Source organism: Poeciliopsis prolifica, unplaced genomic scaffold (genome assembly GCF_027474105.1).
Source record: "Poeciliopsis prolifica strain line A6 unplaced genomic scaffold, Auburn_PproV2 SCAFFOLD041, whole genome shotgun sequence".
Classification (NCBI taxonomy): Eukaryota; Metazoa; Chordata; class Actinopteri; order Cyprinodontiformes; family Poeciliidae; genus Poeciliopsis; species Poeciliopsis prolifica.
In genome coordinates this window covers 553,129-572,823 of record NW_026562416.1, presented here as the reverse complement: position 1 = coordinate 572,823, position 19,695 = coordinate 553,129, and the positions used below count along the sequence as shown (strand labels likewise).

General features: G+C 51.9%; 1 protein-coding gene and 1 pseudogene across 3 annotated transcripts; both read right to left on the bottom strand.

The window, feature by feature from the left end:
• Positions 1 to 644: 644 nt before the first annotated feature.
• LOC129375729 (XK-related protein 8-like) lies at positions 645 to 3,956 on the bottom strand (annotated as a pseudogene).
• A 620-nt stretch (positions 3,957 to 4,576) lies between these two features.
• Positions 4,577 to 17,989, bottom strand: eya3 (EYA transcriptional coactivator and phosphatase 3). Of its 3 annotated transcripts, none has more exons than XM_055054971.1 (19): positions 17,798 to 17,989; positions 15,845 to 15,942; positions 15,514 to 15,563; positions 15,341 to 15,435; positions 15,142 to 15,222; positions 15,020 to 15,071; positions 12,218 to 12,315; positions 12,004 to 12,141; positions 11,679 to 11,767; positions 11,022 to 11,202; positions 10,762 to 10,898; positions 10,561 to 10,644; positions 10,402 to 10,491; positions 10,246 to 10,304; positions 10,006 to 10,169; positions 9,526 to 9,640; positions 9,328 to 9,449; positions 9,151 to 9,251; positions 4,577 to 4,862 (listed from the first exon to the last, which is right to left on the bottom strand). In XM_055054971.1, exons 2-19 carry the CDS (start codon positions 15,866 to 15,868, stop codon positions 4,776 to 4,778), a joined length of 1,767 nt encoding a protein of 588 aa, XP_054910946.1. In that variant the 5' UTR covers positions 15,869 to 15,942; positions 17,798 to 17,989; the 3' UTR covers positions 4,577 to 4,775. The 3 variants fall into 3 exon arrangements, with proteins under 3 accessions (XP_054910946.1, XP_054910945.1, XP_054910947.1); XM_055054970.1 differs by having other exon boundaries at positions 4,578 to 4,862; positions 15,845 to 15,939; XM_055054972.1 differs by lacking the exon at positions 4,577 to 4,862 and adding an exon at positions 5,624 to 7,711 and having other exon boundaries at positions 15,845 to 15,939; positions 17,798 to 17,987.
• Positions 17,990 to 19,695: the final 1,706 nt, after the last annotated feature.

Genomic DNA, 19,695 nt, shown 5'->3' with positions numbered 1-19,695 from the left:
TTAACTTTTTATACAGAAGTCAATAAAAGAAAAACAATTGTATAAATAAACATTCAATTTTCTGTCAGTTGTTGACCAACAGGAGTTTATTTCTCATCATCTTCATTGGGATTCCCACTGATTTCAACCAACTCTGTGCTTCTTTACCGCCAGAAAGTAAAGATCAGTAAAGATGAATGACAGCACATGTCATTTACCCAGAATGCATTGCAGTATAAACAACATGGTCACAGCTGTGTGACAATACCTTGTTTAAATTTATAAAAACTACTCAGCCGCCACTATTTTTATTGGATTGTTTTTTTAATCTAATAAATATTTATGAATTAAAGTTTGCTGCAACTAATCATGGATCCTTTCTGAAAACCTGTTCAACATCCAAAGGTCAGTGAAATGTGCAGCAGCTTCCAGGCATGAATCCTTCATGGAGGCCAGTTATCCAGCAGAGTGGTGATAATTATCACTTTTATTCATAAAGCCATTTAATGACAGTCGGTTACGAAGAGGTTGATTCTAAATGCTGATGTGAGAGAATCCTGCAGACGGATGAACACAGTTCAGGTTGGACCGTCTGAAATAAAAATATTCAGGATTTCTCAGAGACTAAAGCAATAATCAATCAATCAATCAATCAATCAATCAATCAAACTTTATTTGTATGGCACATTTAAGGCAGTTCAAAGTGCTTTACATCATAAAAATACAAAGTCATAAAACACAGTAACATTTAATCAAATGGCTTCGTTAAATGTTTCATTTATTATGTTTCAAAATCTTCTCTAATCAGCTGGTTTTAGTCTGGATTTAAATTAACTCAGTGTTTCAGCTGTTTTTCAGTTTTCTGGAGGTTTATTCTTTCCTGCATCAGAACCAGAACCAGCAGGTTGATCCAGCAGCAGCTAAAGATCTTTAATCCGTTCAGTGATTCATAAGTTAGAAACAGTTTAAAGTCTCTGAGTGAAGAACTGAAGAACCAGGTGGTGCCGATCCTCCTGGTTCTGGTCAGAACTCCAGCAGCAGGTTCTGGACCAGCAGCAGGTTCTGGACCAGCAGGAGGTTCTGGACCAGCAGGAGGTTCTGGACCAGCAGCAGGTTCTGGACCAGCAGGAGGTTCTGGACCAGCAGCAGGTTCTGGACCAGCAGGAGGTTCTGGACCAGCAGCAGGTTCTGGACCAGCAGCAGGTTCTGGACCAGCAGGAGGTTCTGGACCAGCAGCAGGTTCTGGACCAGCGGGAGGTTCTGGACCAGCAGCAGAACATTTCCAGGTTCTGGACCAGCAGCAGGTTCTGGACCAGCAGCAGGTTCTGGAAATGTTCTGCTGCTGGGAGACGGCCCACTGTGGAACTGGTTTTATGTGGCTATGAAGCGTCAGGTCAGAGGTCATCACCAGAGTTGCATCGTGAGTCAGAAGTGAACTTTCCTCTCATCAGTCGCCTGCAGTGGAAATCCTGCTGAGAGTCCTCAGATGGTCTCATGTAGAAACTCTTGGCCAGTTCCTCCATCCTCCTGTTGCTCCGAGACGCTTCGCTGGAATCAGGCTCAAGGTTTTGAAAACATTTACTAAAACCGGGCAGCAGATAGAAAAGATAGAAGATGATTTTCATAGAGGAGAAGAATTCTTTTTGTTTCTTCACAACTGTCCACTTAGCTGACTGTTTGAAGAAACACATTTTATCCGTCTCATTCTCTTCTTTCTCTTTCTTCTTCTTGTCTTCTTCCAGCTTCTGTCCCTCCACATCTGGATGGAGGCCATAAAAATAAATCCCCTTCCAAAACAAGCCAATGAAATAAAGAACAGGCACACTTGTGGCAAAGACTGCAATGTGCAAAGATGAGATCTCCAAGTGGAGCGGATTTGAGCTAATGCCCCAGTACCACAGCCCACAGAGGACGCAGATGTCCAGCAGCACATAGAGGTGGTAGAACAGCATCAGTTTGCTGGTCCTCCTCTTCATCACGCCACTGAACCAGCTGAAGTACCAGATGAGGGCCACAGTCCCTCGGAACAGCCAGCTCTCACCGACAGACTTCCTGAACACTGAGTCTTCTTGCTCCGTCTCCATGTAGGAGGCAACCAGGAACAGCAGCAGCCAGGAGCAGACGAAGTGGGTGAAGATGTAGCAGGGCTCCACGGAGGCGAAGAGGGCGAGGGCCACCAGGCGACTCAACACCAGGAGCAGCTGCCAGAGGAAGAAGAGCGCCAGGCGCATCACCGTCGCACAAGAGCAGCACCAGAACGGGTCGGTGTCACCGAGGCAGGAGACCACTGACTTGTAGTACTTGGCCTCAGAGAAGATGATGCTCACAAATGAGACCAGGATCTTACGCACTGAGGACAAACAGAGACGAAAACGTTCAGAAAGGAGATGAAGCTAATAACACCGAAAACCCAGCAGTCAAGAATCTGTAGGCATCAGAGCAAGAAGGTCAGTGAAAAAATGAGACTGACAAAAGTAACAACATTTACTGAAAACTATTCAATAAAAGTCAGATATTGCTTTAGAAATGTGGCTCAGTGAAATAATTTGAACAATAAATGAGTGAAACATCTTCAAGGCCCGAAGCCCTGAGGAGGATCTGGACCTGTGAGGACAGTCGGTGTCCAGCCATCGTCACTCAGGGCGATGCTGAGCATGAGGACCACCTGCGGAGCGCTCTCCGAGTACGCCTCAAAGATCCCCAGAATCCTCTGGTCGTGTTTACGGTACTTTATTATCTTGGTCAGCTCCTCGGACTGAAAGCGCACGTTTTCCATTGAAGCTGCTGCCACGGCGGCATGCCTGGAACGGAGACACTGAGGTGAGGACAGAAACTTGACACATTTCTGTCTGAAAGCACAAAACCGCTTTGGACTGAAAGACCCAGGAACTCAGTCCTGCTGCCATCGGACCCACCTGATGTAGATTCCTAAATGGAAGATGTGCAGAAATCCAAGGTTGGGATACAGGATCCTCTCCAGGTTGGTCATCATGGAAAACTCGTCATCCTTGTACCAGAGCCAGCTGAAAGTGTGTGTGAGCACGGCCGAGCCTACGAGCAGAACCAGCAGGACAGCCAGGTGCCCGTACTCCCTGTTCACGCCAAACGTCACCAGAGTCTTGAAGTCCAAAACAATGTCCAGAACAAACAATGCGAGACCCAGCATGTCGAGGAAAAATGACCAAATGCTCTTGGGTTTGCTCATGCAACTCTTAATAAAACTCCATCCAATAGGGGAGGAAGACTCTTGGTCTGGACTCTCCTCACCGGGGGAAGGAGGCCAGGCGTCTGGAAGCTCCTCAACAGACAAACGAGGCCTGAGCTCCGCCATCGCAGCAGCTGAAATATCACAACAACAGACTGCAAAAGGTGAGCTTTCTGCAAAAACTCCACCCACTCCTGATCCAACCTGTCAGACTGGAGGCTTTCAGGCCGCAGGAGGTTCACTCTGATGCTTCTGGTCTCTTCCTGTCTCTGCCGACACACTAAACCAATCAGAACTTCAAACCGGAGGTGAAACCTGAGAAGGAGATCCGTTCTCAGGTTTCATGTGGAATCCAGCTCCATCAGTCATGTCTGAACTTGAGTTAACATGACAAAACCTCCTGATCTACAACATTTACTCTAAAGGGAAATTAAACCAACTTTCTTCAGAGTTGTGCAGACAGGAAGCATCTCCTGTAGAGGTCAGTGTTACAGTGAGTATTAGGAAGCCTCTGACTGAAGAAAGAGGAGCGTTCTCATAATCGTCTCCACCACCGAACTGCTTTCATGACACTCCGGTTCGGTTCTGGCAACACTTGAAGCTCAATTATTTAGTTTGCCAGAGATCTGAGGTGATGATCGACGGATCATTTCAGCTTCCTCCTCTCTGCTCTGCATGAACATCTAAAGTCTTCTGGTGGTATCGTGTCGATGATACCAGGTGTAAAAACGCCTTGTTTCTGTTTTCATAACTGTGTGAAAGTAGAAAAACAAAAATCCTGCAGCATCTCGGCAGCTGGATGCCGGGCAGCAAAGATCGTTTTCAACTGAAAAACTATCTTTGAAAGAGGAAGTTTTATGTATTTCAGTTCCATGTTACTGTTCACTGTCTTAACTTTGATACTTATTTTAACGACTGTATTGCGTGTCATGCATGTTCCCTTCCTGTTGCTGCTGCTGTCAGTCTGGTCCGCTTCAGAGCGTCTGCTGGTGACGTCACGAGGAGACGGCGTCCCGCCTTACCAACTCAATTCATTGACGAGTTTTCGTCCACAGGCCCAGCCGTCCTCTGGTGGTCGTTTGAGACAATGTTTGGTTGAGCTGGAAAAACTAAACGAGAAAATGCGGTCGGATCCAAGATGGCGGAACGTAATGCCGCCATCTTGGATCCTAAATTAAACTGATATCAATGGTGATATCAGTTTAATTTTGTTTTGGACAAGATTTAAGTTGTGTTTAATGAGAAAATGTATAATTATCTTTCTTTTGTGTAAAATGTGTTTATTTCAGTGGTTTCTGAAAACTTATTTTTACTTCAGCTTTGTGTTAGCATCAGGCGAGTTTGCAGTGCGAGTGAGTTTACATGGGTCAGAGGTCACGCTTCAACAAACCAGTAAAAATGAAGAAGCCTGTTAATTGGAGCATCATCGTGTCTCCGGTGACGATCCTCAACTTCCTGTCTGATTGATGTAGGAAATGTTTTGCTTTTGTTTGGTTTAATAGTTTGAATCATTTTCTCTCCTTGAGGTCACCTGGTCATGTGTTGCCATGGAAACACGTGATTGTTTGAGATTAGAAGTTGTTGGTTGTAATTATGTAAATATTCTTTCTAGGATTATAATCCAGAGCTGATGTTGATCCAGGCTCAGAGGAAACTCCGGTCTGGATCCTGCTGGCAGCTGGAATGAAATGTTTCAGGAAACAGGACAAAATTCACAGCACTAATAATCTGATTCTGTTCCATGTTTTCATTGCAAACCATCCGTCCCGGTGACCTTTGACCCATTAATGAAGTATTTAACTGAGCTTTAAATAGTAAGTCATAAAGGAGAATTTCCTTCAATAAATCAGAACCAAATTGGAGAGAAAATCTGGAAACGGATAAGAAACGGATCGGAGTCAGATCCGATTGAAACAGAAGTTTCATAAACCAGATTCAAATATTTAATCTCTTCTGATAAACGGATCCTTCAGAATCTCTGGGCCAGCAGGAATCAGAACCGGGAGTTCTGGACGTCCGACCCACCAGAACCATCACCTGGACTCAGTAGAACCTCAAGCAACCGTTCCGATTCAGGCTGACTGGTTTTGATGATTCAGTTTGAGGATTTTTGTAGAAATCTCTAAATTTCTTCAGAACCTGTGCTGCGTTCAGGAACTGTGGGAATTGTTACATTTTCTTCACTTTTCATTGATTCTCCAGGAGTTTCCTAGATCAACTGAGACATCTAAATCTGGACCTAAATCTGGAGCGGACATGCAGGTCCAGATTTTGCCTCCGTTTTTGGGTTTTATGTTCCGTATTTTGCTCCAGAATGAACCAATAAAACCAGTTGGACGGTTTTTATCCACGCCAGGCGTGAATTTCTCTCCTGGATCAGAAGTTTGGACCGGAACCACCATGAACTGCATGAGGAAGAAATCAGAAACTTGAGCCACAAAAGGTTTAAAATGTATTTACAGTCCCGGACGTTTCCAGAACCGGAGCGGTCCGAGTTTCCAGAACCACATCCCGGTTTTGCTCGGCTCCGAAGTGAGATGAACAGAAAGAAACGCTGAGGAGGAAACGGACCGGCAGGTCCATCAGAACCGCTGCTTCTTCTCAACTGATGCATGAACCGGGCCTGAGGTCCAACTGGTTTCCATGGATTTCAGGTGATTTCCTCTCAACCTGCAGGTTCTGACCAGAGTGTCTCAAAGTTCTCCAGAACCGGAGGTTCTCCAGAACCGGAGGTTCTGTTGTGATTTCCTGCCGAGTCGTGCTGCAGTTTTGCAGCAGTAACTTGAGCCGTGATTGTCGCAGCAACTGAGCGACGCTCCTGGAGCGTCTGGCGAGATGAACCGAAATACAGAGAGACTTCAACCGAGCCGCGTTCGGGTCGGCGCCGGACAGAGAGACGGACAGAGAGAGAGACGGACAGAGAGATGGACAGAGAGAGAGATGGACAGAGAGATGGACAGAGAGAGAGACGGACAGAGAGATGGACAGAGAGAGAGATGGACAGAGAGAGAGACGGACAGAGAGAGAGACGGACACAGAGAGAGATGGACAGAGAGAGAGATGGACACAGAGAGAGACGGACAGAGAGATGGACAGAGAGAGAGACGGACAGAGAGATGGACAGAGAGACGGACAGAGAGAGAGACGGACAGAGAGAGAGACGGACAGAGAGAGAGACGGACAGAGAGAGAGACGGACAGAGAGAGACGGACAGAGAGAGAGACGGACAGAGAGAGAGACGGACAGAGAGAGAGACGGACAGAGAGAGACGGACAGAGAGAGACGGACAGAGAGAGAGACGGACAGAGAGAGAGACGGACACAGAGAGACGGACAGAGAGAGACGGACAGAGAGAGAGACGGACAGAGAGATGGACAGAGAGACGGACAGAGAGAGAGATGGACAGAGAGAGAGACGGACAGAGAGAGAGACGGACAGAGAGAGAGACGGACAGAGAGAGACGGACAGAGAGAGAGACGGACAGAGAGAGAGACGGACAGAGAGAGAGACGGACACAGAGAGACGGACAGAGAGAGACGGACAGAGAGAGAGACGGACAGAGAGAGAGACGGACACAGAGAGACGGACAGAGAGAGACGGACAGAGAGAGAGACGGACAGAGAGATGGACAGAGAGACGGACAGAGAGAGAGATGGACAGAGAGAGAGACGGACAGAGAGAGAGACGGACAGAGAGACGGACAGAGAGAGACGGACAGAGAGAGAGACGGACAGAGAGAGAGACGGACAGAGAGAGAGACGGACACAGAGAGACGGACAGAGAGAGACGGACAGAGAGAGAGACGGACAGAGAGAGAGACGGACAGAGAGAGACGGACAGACAGAGAGACGGACAGAGAGAGAGACGGACAGAGAGATGGACAGAGAGAGAGACGGACAGAGAGACGGACAGACTCAGAACAGGAAACAGAAAAATGAGACTTTGAAAGACGAGCGACGCTGAAAGGCACAGATAGAAATTCGCTGAGTCACCAAACACACCGGCTCCAAATTCCTCGCGGCCCAATCAGAACGTTTGCTCCGCTTTCGCTTCCTGTTCGTCTGAAGGACGAACCCGTCTGGTTCGGTCCGGTCTGGTTTGCATGGTGATGTTCTGATTGAGGGAATCCGGACCTTCGCGGGGATTTCAGCTGTTGTTCCGGTTCTTTGGGATTAAAGAGTTCGTCGTCTCGGTTTGGATCGGGTCGGAGCATGCAGGACCGGTTCGCAGAGCACAGCGGTCCAGAACCAGAACTTTCTGGGTCCAGACTAAAACACAATGAACCAAAGGGGTCGATGTCTCCAGAACCGGAAGTCCTCTGCAGACGTCCAGATGGAGACGGGGGAAGTGAAGCGTGAGTCAGTCTGAGCGGCAGTGAGTTTAGCTGCCAGAGAGCGGGGCGCATTCAGACTCCGCCCACAAACATGGCCGCCAGGTGCAGGACGTCTACAGAAAGTCTAGCTCCAGCGCCTGGTGGAGGGAGACGAGGTCGCCGTGGGTGGAGATCCTCCAGAAAGGCATGTTGTGCTGCAGGAGGAGACGCCATGTTAGCTCAGACATTAGCATGTCCTGCCTGTCAATGCTGAAAATCCATTTCAATTATTGTTGTTTTGTTTGTTCATTAAAATATCTTCCAGTTCCAGGATAAAATATTCTTAAGAAGTTAACATTTTATATATTTAATTATTTTTATTATATTGAATACTATTGTTTACTGCAGTAATTTCTAGGACAATAGTAAAGTTTATGGCAGGATTATAGTTGAAGTAGTGAAACTGTGCCGGTAATTACACTGTAAGCTGGCGCCATTAAAAGGAACATATCATACAAAATCCACCGTTTTAGCCCATAAATATTGTTTTTGCACTTTGAGTGTCTAAGTGTGAACATTGTGTTCTCTGCTGGTGCTGCAAACATTTCTTAATATTCTGGGTTATATTTGTCAGTCTGGTCATGTTTCTCTGTTGCCTGCAACCTTTTCTGGTCTATGACGTCATCACTCGCTGAACAAGGTCGTGACCTCCAGATAATCAAATCGCCCTTTGTTCCTGGCGGTGATTTTGTAGTCCAAGTTCAGTTGTGCTGAGGATGCAGGTCAGCGAGTCGAACCGTTCAGTAATGCGTGGATTAACGCTCAGAGGCCGCAGAGCCTCTTCTGGTTCTGTCGCTTTCTCGGGATGTTCCCACACCAGAGGGGAAAGTCCGCTTTTGGAGGCCTGAGTGTTTCAGGAACCTCCTCCAGGATATCAGGAGGGATTTTCTGAAAGACTTGGTCTGATTGAGGGTCACTTCCTTCTCTATGGAAACGAGGCACAGCGAAGCGCTAAGCTGCTAATGGCGCTACAGTGACAGCAAAGCTAGTTTTAGACATGACATCCTGGCCTCCTGTTAGCGCTGTGTGCTAGCTGCTAGCTGCCTCCTGGAGGATACAGCTGTTCTGCATGCTTTGGACAGAATGATCAGTTTTTGCTGTTTTTTGTCTCGGGAACAAAATGACCCAAATGCATTGGGTGACGTCCTTGACGTTCCGTTAGCTAACTCCTTCATGTGTCGAGGCTTCGTTTAATACAACACAGCACTGCCATTGTGGCAGCATTAATATTTGAGTAGCTGTCCGACATGCATGGGCTGCAGTTCAACATCATATTGTAGGTAGTTGGTGTGGATGCAGAGGGAGGAAATCCAGTCACACCATCACTGCCATGTGTTTCATGTGAATGTGCGGTTCTGTGGGTTCTGCAGGTTCTGTAGGTTCTGCAGGTTCTGTAGGTTCTGCAGGTTCTGTGGGTTCTGCAGGTTCTGTAGGTTCTGCAGGTTCTGCTGCTGTTTTCTATGGATTTACTGGAGGTCAAAGGTTAAATAAAGCAGCTGGAGGGAGACAAATGGTTTATGAAAAACAATTGGTTCCTTTTCCATCACCATCTGGACCTGGAAATTGTCCCCAGAACGTCTCCAGAACCTCGTACCTGTTTTGCTGCAAACTCCTCGTCTCGGCCGTCTCCGATCACCACATAGGTCACCTTCTTCCCAAAGCGAGAGACGATCCTCTCAAAGCAGCTTTCCTTCCCTGGGAGGAGAGGAGACCGTGAGGCTGGGCAGGTCTGGACCGGGTGTGGACCGGGTCTGGACCGGGTCATACCCACCGATCTTTGTGGCGCTGTAGATGTTCTCGATGGGGAAGACGTCTCCCAGGCCGTACAGCAGAACCTTGGCCAGCGCTGGGACCAGCTGGGTCGTGGTCACCAACACGTTCATGCACTTCCCTCTGCAGAACAGAAAACAACGTGAGCGAGGACGGGAAGACCGGAACCGGGTCTGGGTCGAGCGGATCCGGGTCGGACCTGGACCGGATGAGCAGCAGGGACTTGAGAGCGGTGGTGAGCCACGACTCTGTGACGCTCTCGATCTCAGACTGCAGCCGCAGCAGCAGCTCCCTCTTTATGGGGTTCAGGAGACCTGCAGCGAGACGACAGGGTCCAGATTCTGGTTCCAGGCCCGGGTTCACAAACATCCTGAAGAGTCTCTGAGTGACATCGACTGATGAAAAATCCCTGAATGTTTCCCTCGATAAAAGTTATTCACCAAACATCTCAGGCCTGCAGAGCCGCGAACTGGCTAAACGTTCAGAGTCAGACTGGCAACGGGTCAACACACCTGGGAACGGGTCAACACAACTGGGAACGGGTCAACCACAGTTTGTCATTTCCTCTCTGAACCTGAGTGACTTCCTGTCAGGACGTTGTGAGCTCTGAGACTCTTGGTGGTGAGTTTTGTCTCCAGCGTTTTATGAACTCTCCAACCGCTCTGCGGTCCAAACTCACCCCCGACGTTTCCCTTGTAGCTGCTGTAGATCTCTTTTAGGCGCCGGTACCGGAAGGCCAGCTTCCGCATCCACTCCACCCCGCCCTGCACCCCTGTGGCGGCCCCCGCCGCTCCACCGGCGCCGCTCGAACCGTTGAAGCCGTCGGCCATGAAGTTGTAGTTACTGAGAAGGAAAAACACAGAGAGACTTCAGACGAGGGAAACCGGGCCGACGCTTCTGGGTGAGTGACTGAACCGACCTCAGGTCCTGGCCGTTATCATCAGATGCCACATCCTCGATATGGACCTGATCACATTCCTCGAGGAAACCAGGAGAAACATCGTTTACATCAAGAACTAATCTGATTGGTAATCTGAGGTTCTGATTGGTAATCTGACGTTCTATTGGACTGTACCTCCAGGTCGTTGAAGAACAGGTGAGTGTCAGCCAGCTCGAAGATCAGCTCCTCCATCTGCAGGCCGAGGTTCAGCATGGTCGCCGGGTCCTAAGCAACCAGAACCGTGTTCAAATTCTGGTTCTGGTCCGAAACCAGGGATTCGGTTCAGAACCTCACCTTGCCGAACTTCTGTGCATATGTTCCGGTGAGCAGAGAGTGGAAGATGATGATGGTCTCATCCAGGTCCCACAGGAAGACGCGCTAGAAGCAGCAGAGTTGAACAATGAGGCTCTGCCCCCTTCCTGCAGGTGCGAGCCGCGGCGGGCGGGCGGGTCGGGCAGGCGGGTGGGCCGCGGCGGGCGGGCGGGTCGGGCTTACCTCCAGGTCACTGCTGGCGGACGGCGAGCCGTCAGACTTCTTGGCCTTGGCTTTGGACTTTCCCACAGAGTTCCTGTGGCCGACCTCGTCCTGATCTCTGGCGCCCCCTGCTGGCGGATTCTCAGGTGGTGACGCATCTGCAGCAGAACAAGTGAACAGATCGATGATCCTGATCCGGCCCGGTCCAGACAGCCATGGTTCTGACTGCAGCATCTGGGTCAGGAAGTACTACAAAACCTCCAGATGAATAGAACCAGCACCTGTGGGCGGTCCGGCTGGGGTGGCCTCTTCGGACTTCACCGCTGAATACCCGCCGGTACCAGCACCGGTACTGGGGCCGTGCTCATCTGCGCAGGGCGGTGCGGTGGGCGTGTAGTTGGGAGGAAGGTGGTAGTACTGGGAGAACTGGTTCTGTCCCAGTGAGCTGTAGCTGCTGAACTCCTGAAGGAAGGAGGAAGAGGTTGACTGGAGAGACTGGACCGGGTCAGACACCAAAACCTGGTTACGGAATACATCGAAAAGAACCCACCATAACACTGATCACATGATCAATATGCTGTTCCCTGATTGGTGGATGAAACCTGGAATGAATCGATGATTGACCTTTGACCCAGAGGAAAGTTTGGTTTGTTTGCTGCTTTGAGTCTCCGTTAGAAAAATGTTTTTCAGATGCAAAGTTTAATTTAACTCTTAATGAAATATAATCTGGACAACATGAACTTTGACTCATTAGCAAACATTTTCTCTGGCATTTGGTATCAATTATTAAGTCTTTATTTTATTTTTAACTCGCTTTGTGACAGATAGGCTAACTGGAAGTAGCATTTTCTAATGGGATGTCTGGTTCTGGTCCCACAGAACCAGAACCATGTTCTGTAGGGATTCTGATTCTGGACTGAAGCTTGTTTTGTCCTCACCGGTGGTCCAGTGGCGGCGGTGGTGGCGCTGCTGACGGTGGTTGATGAGGGGATGCTGGAGTAAACGCTGGACGTGGTGAAGCTGGAGGCTGACGGCAGAAACAGCATCGTTACAAATCAAAGGGAGAGAGCCTGTGTGTGTGTGTGTGTCTGTGTCTGTGTGTGTGTGTGTCTGTGTCTGTGTGTGTGTGTGTGTGTGTGTGTGTGTGTGTGTCTGTGTGTGTGTCTGTGTGTGTGTGTGTGTGTGTGTGTGTGTGTGTGTGTGTGTCTGTGTGTGTGTCTGTGTGTGTGTGTGTGTGTGTGTGTGTGTGTGTGTGCAGCTCGCCTTGGCTGGGGTAGGAGTAGTGCAGCTGGCCCGGCTGGGTGGAGGTGTATCCTGTGCTGAAGCTGAGGAACCCTGTCTGGCCACCGGGGGGCGCCACAGGCAGCCCTGTCTCCGTCTTCACACCTGGCCACAGCGCACCTGCAGGGGGCGCAGCGGGGCGGGGTCAGAGCACAGCAGAGGCAGAGTGACGCTGCGGTAAAGGGGCGGAGCTAACCGAAGGGCGGGAGGCCGTAGGTCTGACCGCTCTGAGGGAAGGAGGAGTAGACGGCGGACTGGAACGCCACCTGGCTGCTGAAGGACGTCACTGCAGGGCTGGAGCAGCATCGCCATGGCAACACAGAGAACAGCACAGTCAGAACCGGCTGAAGGAGACAAACTGGACCTGAGAGAGGTTTCCATGGCAACTAGCCTGGACAGGAGCTGTGAAACTACACATTTCTCCTCAAGGGGGCGCCCTCGAGTCTGGGGCCCTCGAGTCTGGGGCCCTCGATTCTGGGCCCTGGAGTCTGGGGCCCTGGAGTCTGGGGCCCTGGAGTCTGGGGCCCTGGAGTCTGGGCCCTCGAGTCTGGGGCCCTGGAGTCTGGGGCCCTGGAGTCTGGGGCCCTCGATTCTGGGGCCCTCGAGTCTGGGGCCCTCGAGTCTGACGCCCTGGAGTCTGGGGCCCTGGAGTCTGGGGCCCTCGAGTCTGGGGCCCTGGAGTCTGGGGCCCTGGAGTCTGGGGCCCTCGAGTCTGACGCCCTGGAGTCTGGGGCCCTCGAGTCTGGGGCCCTGGAGTCTGGGGCCCTGGAGTCTGGGGCCCTGGAGTCTGGGGCCCTGGAGTCTGGGGCCCTCGAGTCTGGGGCCCTGGAGTCTGGGGCCCTCGAGTCTGACGCCCTCGAGTCTGGCGCCCTCGAGTCTGGGGCCCTGGAGTCTGGGGCCCTCGAGTCTGACGCCCTCGAGTCTGGGGCCCTGGAGTCTGGGGCCCTGGAGTCTGGGACCCTCGAGTCTGGGGCCCTCGAGTCTGACGCCCTCGAGTCTGGGGCCCTCGAGTCTGGGGCCCTGGAGTCTGGGGCCCTGGAGTCTGGGACCCTCGAGTCTGGGGCCCTCGAGTCTGACGCCCTCGAGTCTGACGCCCTCGAGTCTGACGCCCTCGAGTCTGGGGCCCTGGAGTCTGGGACCCTCGAGTCTGGGGCCCTCGAGTCTGGGGCCCTCGAGTCTGGGGCCCTGGAGTCTGGGCCCTGGAGTCTGGGGCCCTGGAGTCTGGGGCCCTCGAGTCTGACGCCCTCGAGTCTGACGCCCTCGAGTCTGACGCCCTCGAGTCTGGGGCCCTCGAGTCTGACGCCCTCGAGTCTGACGCCCTCGAGTCTGGGGCCCTGGAGTCTGGGGCCCTCGAGTCTGGGGCCCTGGAGTCTGGGGCCCTGGAGTCTGGGGCCCTCGATTCTGGGGCCCTCGAGTCTGGGGCCCTCGATTCTGGGGCCCTCGAGTCTGGGGCCCTGGAGTCTGGGGCCCTCGAGTCTGGCGCCCTCGAGTCTGGGGCCCTGGAGTCTGGGGCCCTCGAGTCTGGGGCCCTGGAGTCTGACGCCCTCGAGTCTGACGCCCTCGAGTCTGGGGCCCTGGAGTCTGGGGCCCTCGAGTCTGGGGCCCTCGAGTCTGACGCCCTGGAGTCTGGGGCCCTGGAGTCTGGGGCCCTCGAGTCTGGCGCCCTCGAGTCTGGGGCCCTCGAGTCTGGGGCCCTCGAGTCTGGGGCCCTCGAGTCTGGGGCCCTCGAGTCTGACGCCCTCGAGTCTGACGCCCTCGAGTCTGGGGCCCTCGAGTCTGGGGCCCTCGAGTCTGGGGCCCTGGAGTCTGGGGCCCTCGAGTCTGACGCCCTCGAGTCTGACGCCCTCGAGTCTGACGCCCTCGAGTCTGGGGCCCTGGAGTCTGGGGCCCTCGAGTCTGACGCCCTCGAGTCTGACGCCCTCGAGTCTGACGCCCTGGAGTCTGGGGCCCTGGAGTCTGGGGCCCTGGAGTCTGGGGCCCTCGAGTCTGACGCCCTCGAGTCTGGGGCCCTCGAGTCTGGGGCCCTCGAGTCTGGGGCCCTCGAGTCTGACGTCCTCGAGTCTGGGGCCCTCGAGTCTGACGCCCTCGAGTCTGACGCCCTCGAGTCTGGGGCCCTCGAGTCTGACGCCCTGGAGTCTGGGGCCCTCGAGTCTGACGCCCTCGAGTCTGACGCCCTCGAGTCTGATGCCCTCGAGTCTGGGGCCCTCGAGTTTGGGGCCCTCGAGTCTGACGCCCTGGAGTCTGGGGCCCTCGAGTCTGGGGCCCTCGAGTCTGACGCCCTCGAGTCTGGGGCCCTCGAGTCTGACGCCCTCGAGTCTGACTCCCTCGAGTCTGACGCCCTCGAGTCTGGGGCCCTCGAGTCTGGGGCCCTCGAGTCTGACGCCCTCGAGTCTGACGCCCTCGAGTCTGACGCCCTCGAGTCTGACGCCCTCGAGTCTGACGCCCTCGAGTCTGGGGCCCTCGAGTCTGACGCCCTCGAGTCTGGGGCCCTCGAGTCTGACGCCCTCGAGTCTGACGCCCTCGAGTCTGGGGCCCTGGAGTCTGGGGCCCTCGATTCTGGGGCCCTCGAGTCTGACGCCCTCGAGTCTGACGCCCTCGAGTCTGGCGCCCTCGAGTTTGGGGCCCTCGAGTCTGACGCCCTCGAGTCTGGGGCCCTCGAGTCTGGGGCCCTCGAGTCTGGGGCCCTCGAGTCTGGGGCCCTCGAGTTTGGGGCCCTCGAGTCTGGGGCCCTCGAGTCTGGCGCTCTGGCCCGGCTGCGACCAGAACTCGACCAGAACCACCTGAGCAGAGATGTGACTGATCAAAATTTATACTGATCATATCGGGATGAACTGATCAATAACCTCTACCTCTACTGTTTCAGTTTAACATCCCACAATCCTTTGCTGCATCACAGGACCAAACAAACAGCAGCAGACTCATTCTTCCTAACCCCAAGGTGTGACTGCTAAATGTTAGCATGAACTCCCAGAACCGGTCGGTTCTGTCAGAACCTCACCTGGCCTCCTGGTAGACCTGCTGGCTGTAGTCGGACTGGGCCGAGTCACCATCTGGAAGACAGAACAGGTTCTGAGTGAGTCCGGTCCTGACACAGGAGCTTCCTCAGCGCCGAGGCCGTACCTGGATGGGAGAAGGAGTCGACGGTGTCGCCGATCGGCCGGTCCGATTCTCCTCTGGCGCCGCTCGGCTGATCCTGCTCACCTGCAGGGTCAACAAAAACATGCAGGTGTCTTTACGCGCTGGAGCAACATGCTAATGACAGGAGGCTCAGAGAAAACATCTGGAGAACAGGAAGGAAGGAGGTTCTGGTTCTGCTCACCTGGGTCCAGCCGGGCCGCAGACAGAGCAGAGAAGGAGCCTTCCTCCTCCGATGAAGCCAGAGCAGCAGCTGGAGTCCCATCTGCACTCAGACTCCTGAGAGCAGAGAACCTTCATCTGAGTTACAGATTAATGCTAATCTGCTAATCTGAGGAGAAATGATGATAATCCAACCTGAGCTCTGACTCCTGCTCCCCGTCGGCCTCCAGCTTCGCCTTCTTCGCCTGAACAAACCAAACAAGCCGAGTTTCAGCGTTGGAAAGAAACCGTTTATTGTGACGCTCGTTAGATTAATAACAGATTATTTATTGTTTTCCAGCTACTTTAAACCAGTTCTACGTCTTTAGATGGGAAATCGTCTCATCACATCTCCAGAATAAAAGCATGAATGAATCTTTGTGTCACCGGCTGCATTTCAAGCTGAACACCAAACAGTAAAACCAGACGTGTTCAGATTAAAGCTCCATGTGAAGGCTATCGCTGCGTTAGCCGCGCTGCGACTCACCGGCTGCTCCTGCGGGTCGTCCATCTCTGCGGCGGGGCGCACCGCCACGTCTCCGGGTTCAGCTACGCTCTGCAGTCAGACCGCCGCTCTGGACCCTGCTTCACACAAACACCGGCGCTGTGAGGCGGCTCCACTCCTCCCGCCCCATAAATACCCACCAGCGCCCCCGCCCCACCCGGCGCCACAGGAAGTGCAGCACCTCGCTCTGATCCGCAGCACGGGACCTGCAGGTGAGGCACGTGTGGACCTGGCGTTGACCAGCGTCTCCATCATGGTGGTGATCTGTGGATTAGGGGAGCGGGCCGCCTTACACGAGGCCTAACCTACATTCAGGGAAAACATCTCCGCCCAGCATTATGAGCCCAGGTGCAGCATCACTCGCCTGGCCGGATAAGATCTAACCTGGATTTGTCCATCGGCCACAGCTGGAGGCGCCCAGCCGTTATCTGCCTGACATAATGCCGAGAGGCCCAAAGTGGGTCAGACAGCTAATTTAAAACCGGCAGACGTGTCGGCCAGCTCCTCGCCGAACACGTTCTGGGAGAGAAACGTGCCGCGTGAATCCGTCCGTTCAGCCCCAATAACTACTTACACAAGCTTTAGATAACTGCACCACTAAACTGTCACAACAGCAAGGAAAGGAGGCCAGAGCGCAAAAAACAAGCAAAAAAAGATTCACAAAGTTCAGCAGCGTTCAAGACAGCAAAGCAACCAGTTCAACAGAACCAGAACTGGACCAGGACTGGGAAGAACTGGGCTGATGCTTCCAGGTTTCAGAACCTCCTGGAACCAGGAAAAGAACAGGCAGAACGTCTCCGACCTCCAAACCCCAACGCCCAGAAGGAACCACATCAGCAATGACCTCAGAGAAAACTACTTCCTGTTTGAGATCAAGAATCAGATCAGGACGGATGGAGACAGACTGATGCAAACATTCAAACCATCAAACATTCAAACAGACAGACGGTCTGGGTTGCTCTGTGCCAGCCCTGTGGCCTCCCTCCACCATCCAGTTGGTTTTCAGGGTAACTGGGCCCTGATCAGTCTCTGAATAGCTGCAATCAAAGCCCATGAAGGGTGGCGGCGGGTTCTGCTGGTTCCAGATATTTGTGCTCAGAAAAATGGAAGAAATGTTTTGATGTCTGTGTTTCAGAGGATCTGAGAAAACCAAACAAACAATGAATAAACCAGCTGAAGTCATTAATGGAGGACTGAGGAGAGGAGTGGAGGTGTTTTCAGCTCAGTAGATAGAGAGAAGAACCAGAACCGGTCCGGATCCAGTCTGATGTGGGTCACAGTTGGTGCTTCTGACTGAGTGTTGGACTGGATCGGAACCGGGTCTCCGCAGACCTGGATGATGTGAGGGAATCTGATTCAGGTATTGAGCGGGGATGGAGGTTCTGGACCCGGTTCTTCCCTTATCTGTTTCAGTCCGGAACCGGCTCTGTTTACCTGGCCGCAGGTAAACATCCTGCTGCTGCTGTTAGACTCCAGGAAATACACCCCACCGAGTACATGAACCGGCTACTTCCTGGAAGGAAGCAACTCATCTCTGAGGAAACCCGACCGAAACATGAATCTGGACCGGAACACTACAGACCAGGAGTTAGTCTGCACCCAGCAACGGGAACGCAAAGTCCTGACGTTAGCCTGCTGAAGCTAACTTCCTTTGTGTCGGATGAAGCTGCGCCGTCAGCGACACTCATTCCTGGGTTCATTCAGAACCAGGTTCCGGAACCAAGAACCAGGCTCCGGGGGAACCAGGCAGAACCACGCTCCTGAACCAAGAACCAGGCTCCGACGGAACCAGGCTCCGGGGAAAGTTTTCTGCTCCAGGGATTAGTCTGTCCCACCAGGTATTGTGTGTCAGCTTCTGAACCCCGGAGCAGCAAACAGCCCCCGGCTCCCAGGCAGCCCTCTGCCCGGACACCGCAGCCCGCAGGCCGGCCTTACCATGGAAGGGGATCCGGAAGCGCCTCGATCCACTCTCTCCCCGGGAATCCACGCAGGAAAGCTTTGTCTGTTGTTAGGGAGCACTATCTGGCAGGAAGGAGCTCCTACGGGATCCGCGGCGCATGCGCATAACGCTCACACTGCTGAGGTCGCCAGGTGGGCGGGAATAGGAGCGGGGTCAGAGGTCAAATCCTGCCAGAAGGACGCAACTGCTGCTGCTCGTCAACCCGTGAAGATGAGCAGCAGCAGTTGCGTCTCCAGATCGTTTTTATTTTCATTGCAAAAACAGAACAAACATAAACAACATATAACACTCTTAATTACAAACAGATACATTTACAACAATAAAGGGCTTTATAGAACATAGAACAATTGTTTTACAATACTGACATCGAATCGCTGCTCCAGGGTTTTATTTCCTTAAGGGCATCTAAGATTTGAATGGCTTTGGCATTTGAGCTAATTTTTAAAGATTCTATATAAATATTAATAGAGGATAATAAAATCTTAAGGTTAGGTTTGTGCTCTGAATATTTGGAGGTATGAATATGATATTTACTGTAAATAATAAAAAAATTAACAACGTATAATAATTTTGTTTTAACAAGTTTACATTTGTCCATCCCAAACAGTTTATCCTTAGCTGTAAAAGTAATATTTACATTTTTTTGATGAAAATAATTTGTCATATCTCTCCAGAATTTTGGTGTAATTAAAATCCCAAAAAAGATGAACAAGAGTTTCTTCATTATTTTTACAGAAAGTACACATAGGATCCAAATCCCATTTATATCTTTTTATCAAAAATGTTTTACTGGGATACACACTGAATTATTTTATAAGAAATTTATTTTATTTTATTATTTATTAAGTATTTTTAGGGAGCAACCAAGTCCATTTCCAATTTATATTTTCGAAAATTCTGGACCAATAAAATACACAAGATGGTGAAAAAACCATATCTCTTAATAGAATATTTCTTAACATTTTGTTGTTTGCTTTCTTACTTATAAAAGGACAATCATAGTCAATATAAATGGAATTTGGATCAAAATTTGGTATAGAGTTAGTTTGACCTGGAGGTGAAGATGATAAAAGCTTTAATGACCCACTAGGGCAGTGCTTCTCAAATAGTGGGGCGCGCCCCCGATACCTGGTGGGGCGCGGTATTATACCTGGGGGGCGCGCCCCCGATACCTGGGGGGGCGCGCCCCCGATACCTGGTGGGGCGCGGTATTATACCTGGGGGGCGCGCCCCCGATACCTGGGGGGCGCGCCCCCGATACCTGGTGGGGCGCGGTATTATACCTGGGGGGCGCGCCCCCGATACCTGGGGGGGCGCGGTATTATACCTGGGGGGGGGGCGCCCCCGATACCTGGGGGGGCGCGCCCCCGATACCTGGGGGGGCGCGGTGCGATACCTGGGGAACAGGCTTTTTTTTGGTATAAAGTATAAAGTGTAATTGCGCACAGTAGGCAGCAGTGGCGCTCTCATTGTTACTTCTGTCACGTTTGCGACAGTGCAACATTTCATGACTTACAACAGGTTTGCCTTGGTTAGCAGTGTTAAGTCAACAAAAAGCTCCGACTGCGTTCTGTCTCTGGCCTCCGTTATTCAACAACCCCCAACATGAAAAAGTTTTTCACAGGGATGAAAAGAAAAGCGGAGAGAGACAAAGATAATGAGACAACAGAAAGTCAACCGAAAGCTAAGAAGAGGAAATACGACGAAGCGTATTTAGCGCTTGGCTTCACTGTGACTACAGTTGGAGAAGAGGAAAGACCGGTGTGTTTGCTGTGTCTAAAAATGCTCGCAGCGGACAGCATGAAGCCAAATAAATTAGCGCGTCACTTAAATACGTTACATCCCAATCACGCCGATAAGCCGCTAGAGTTTT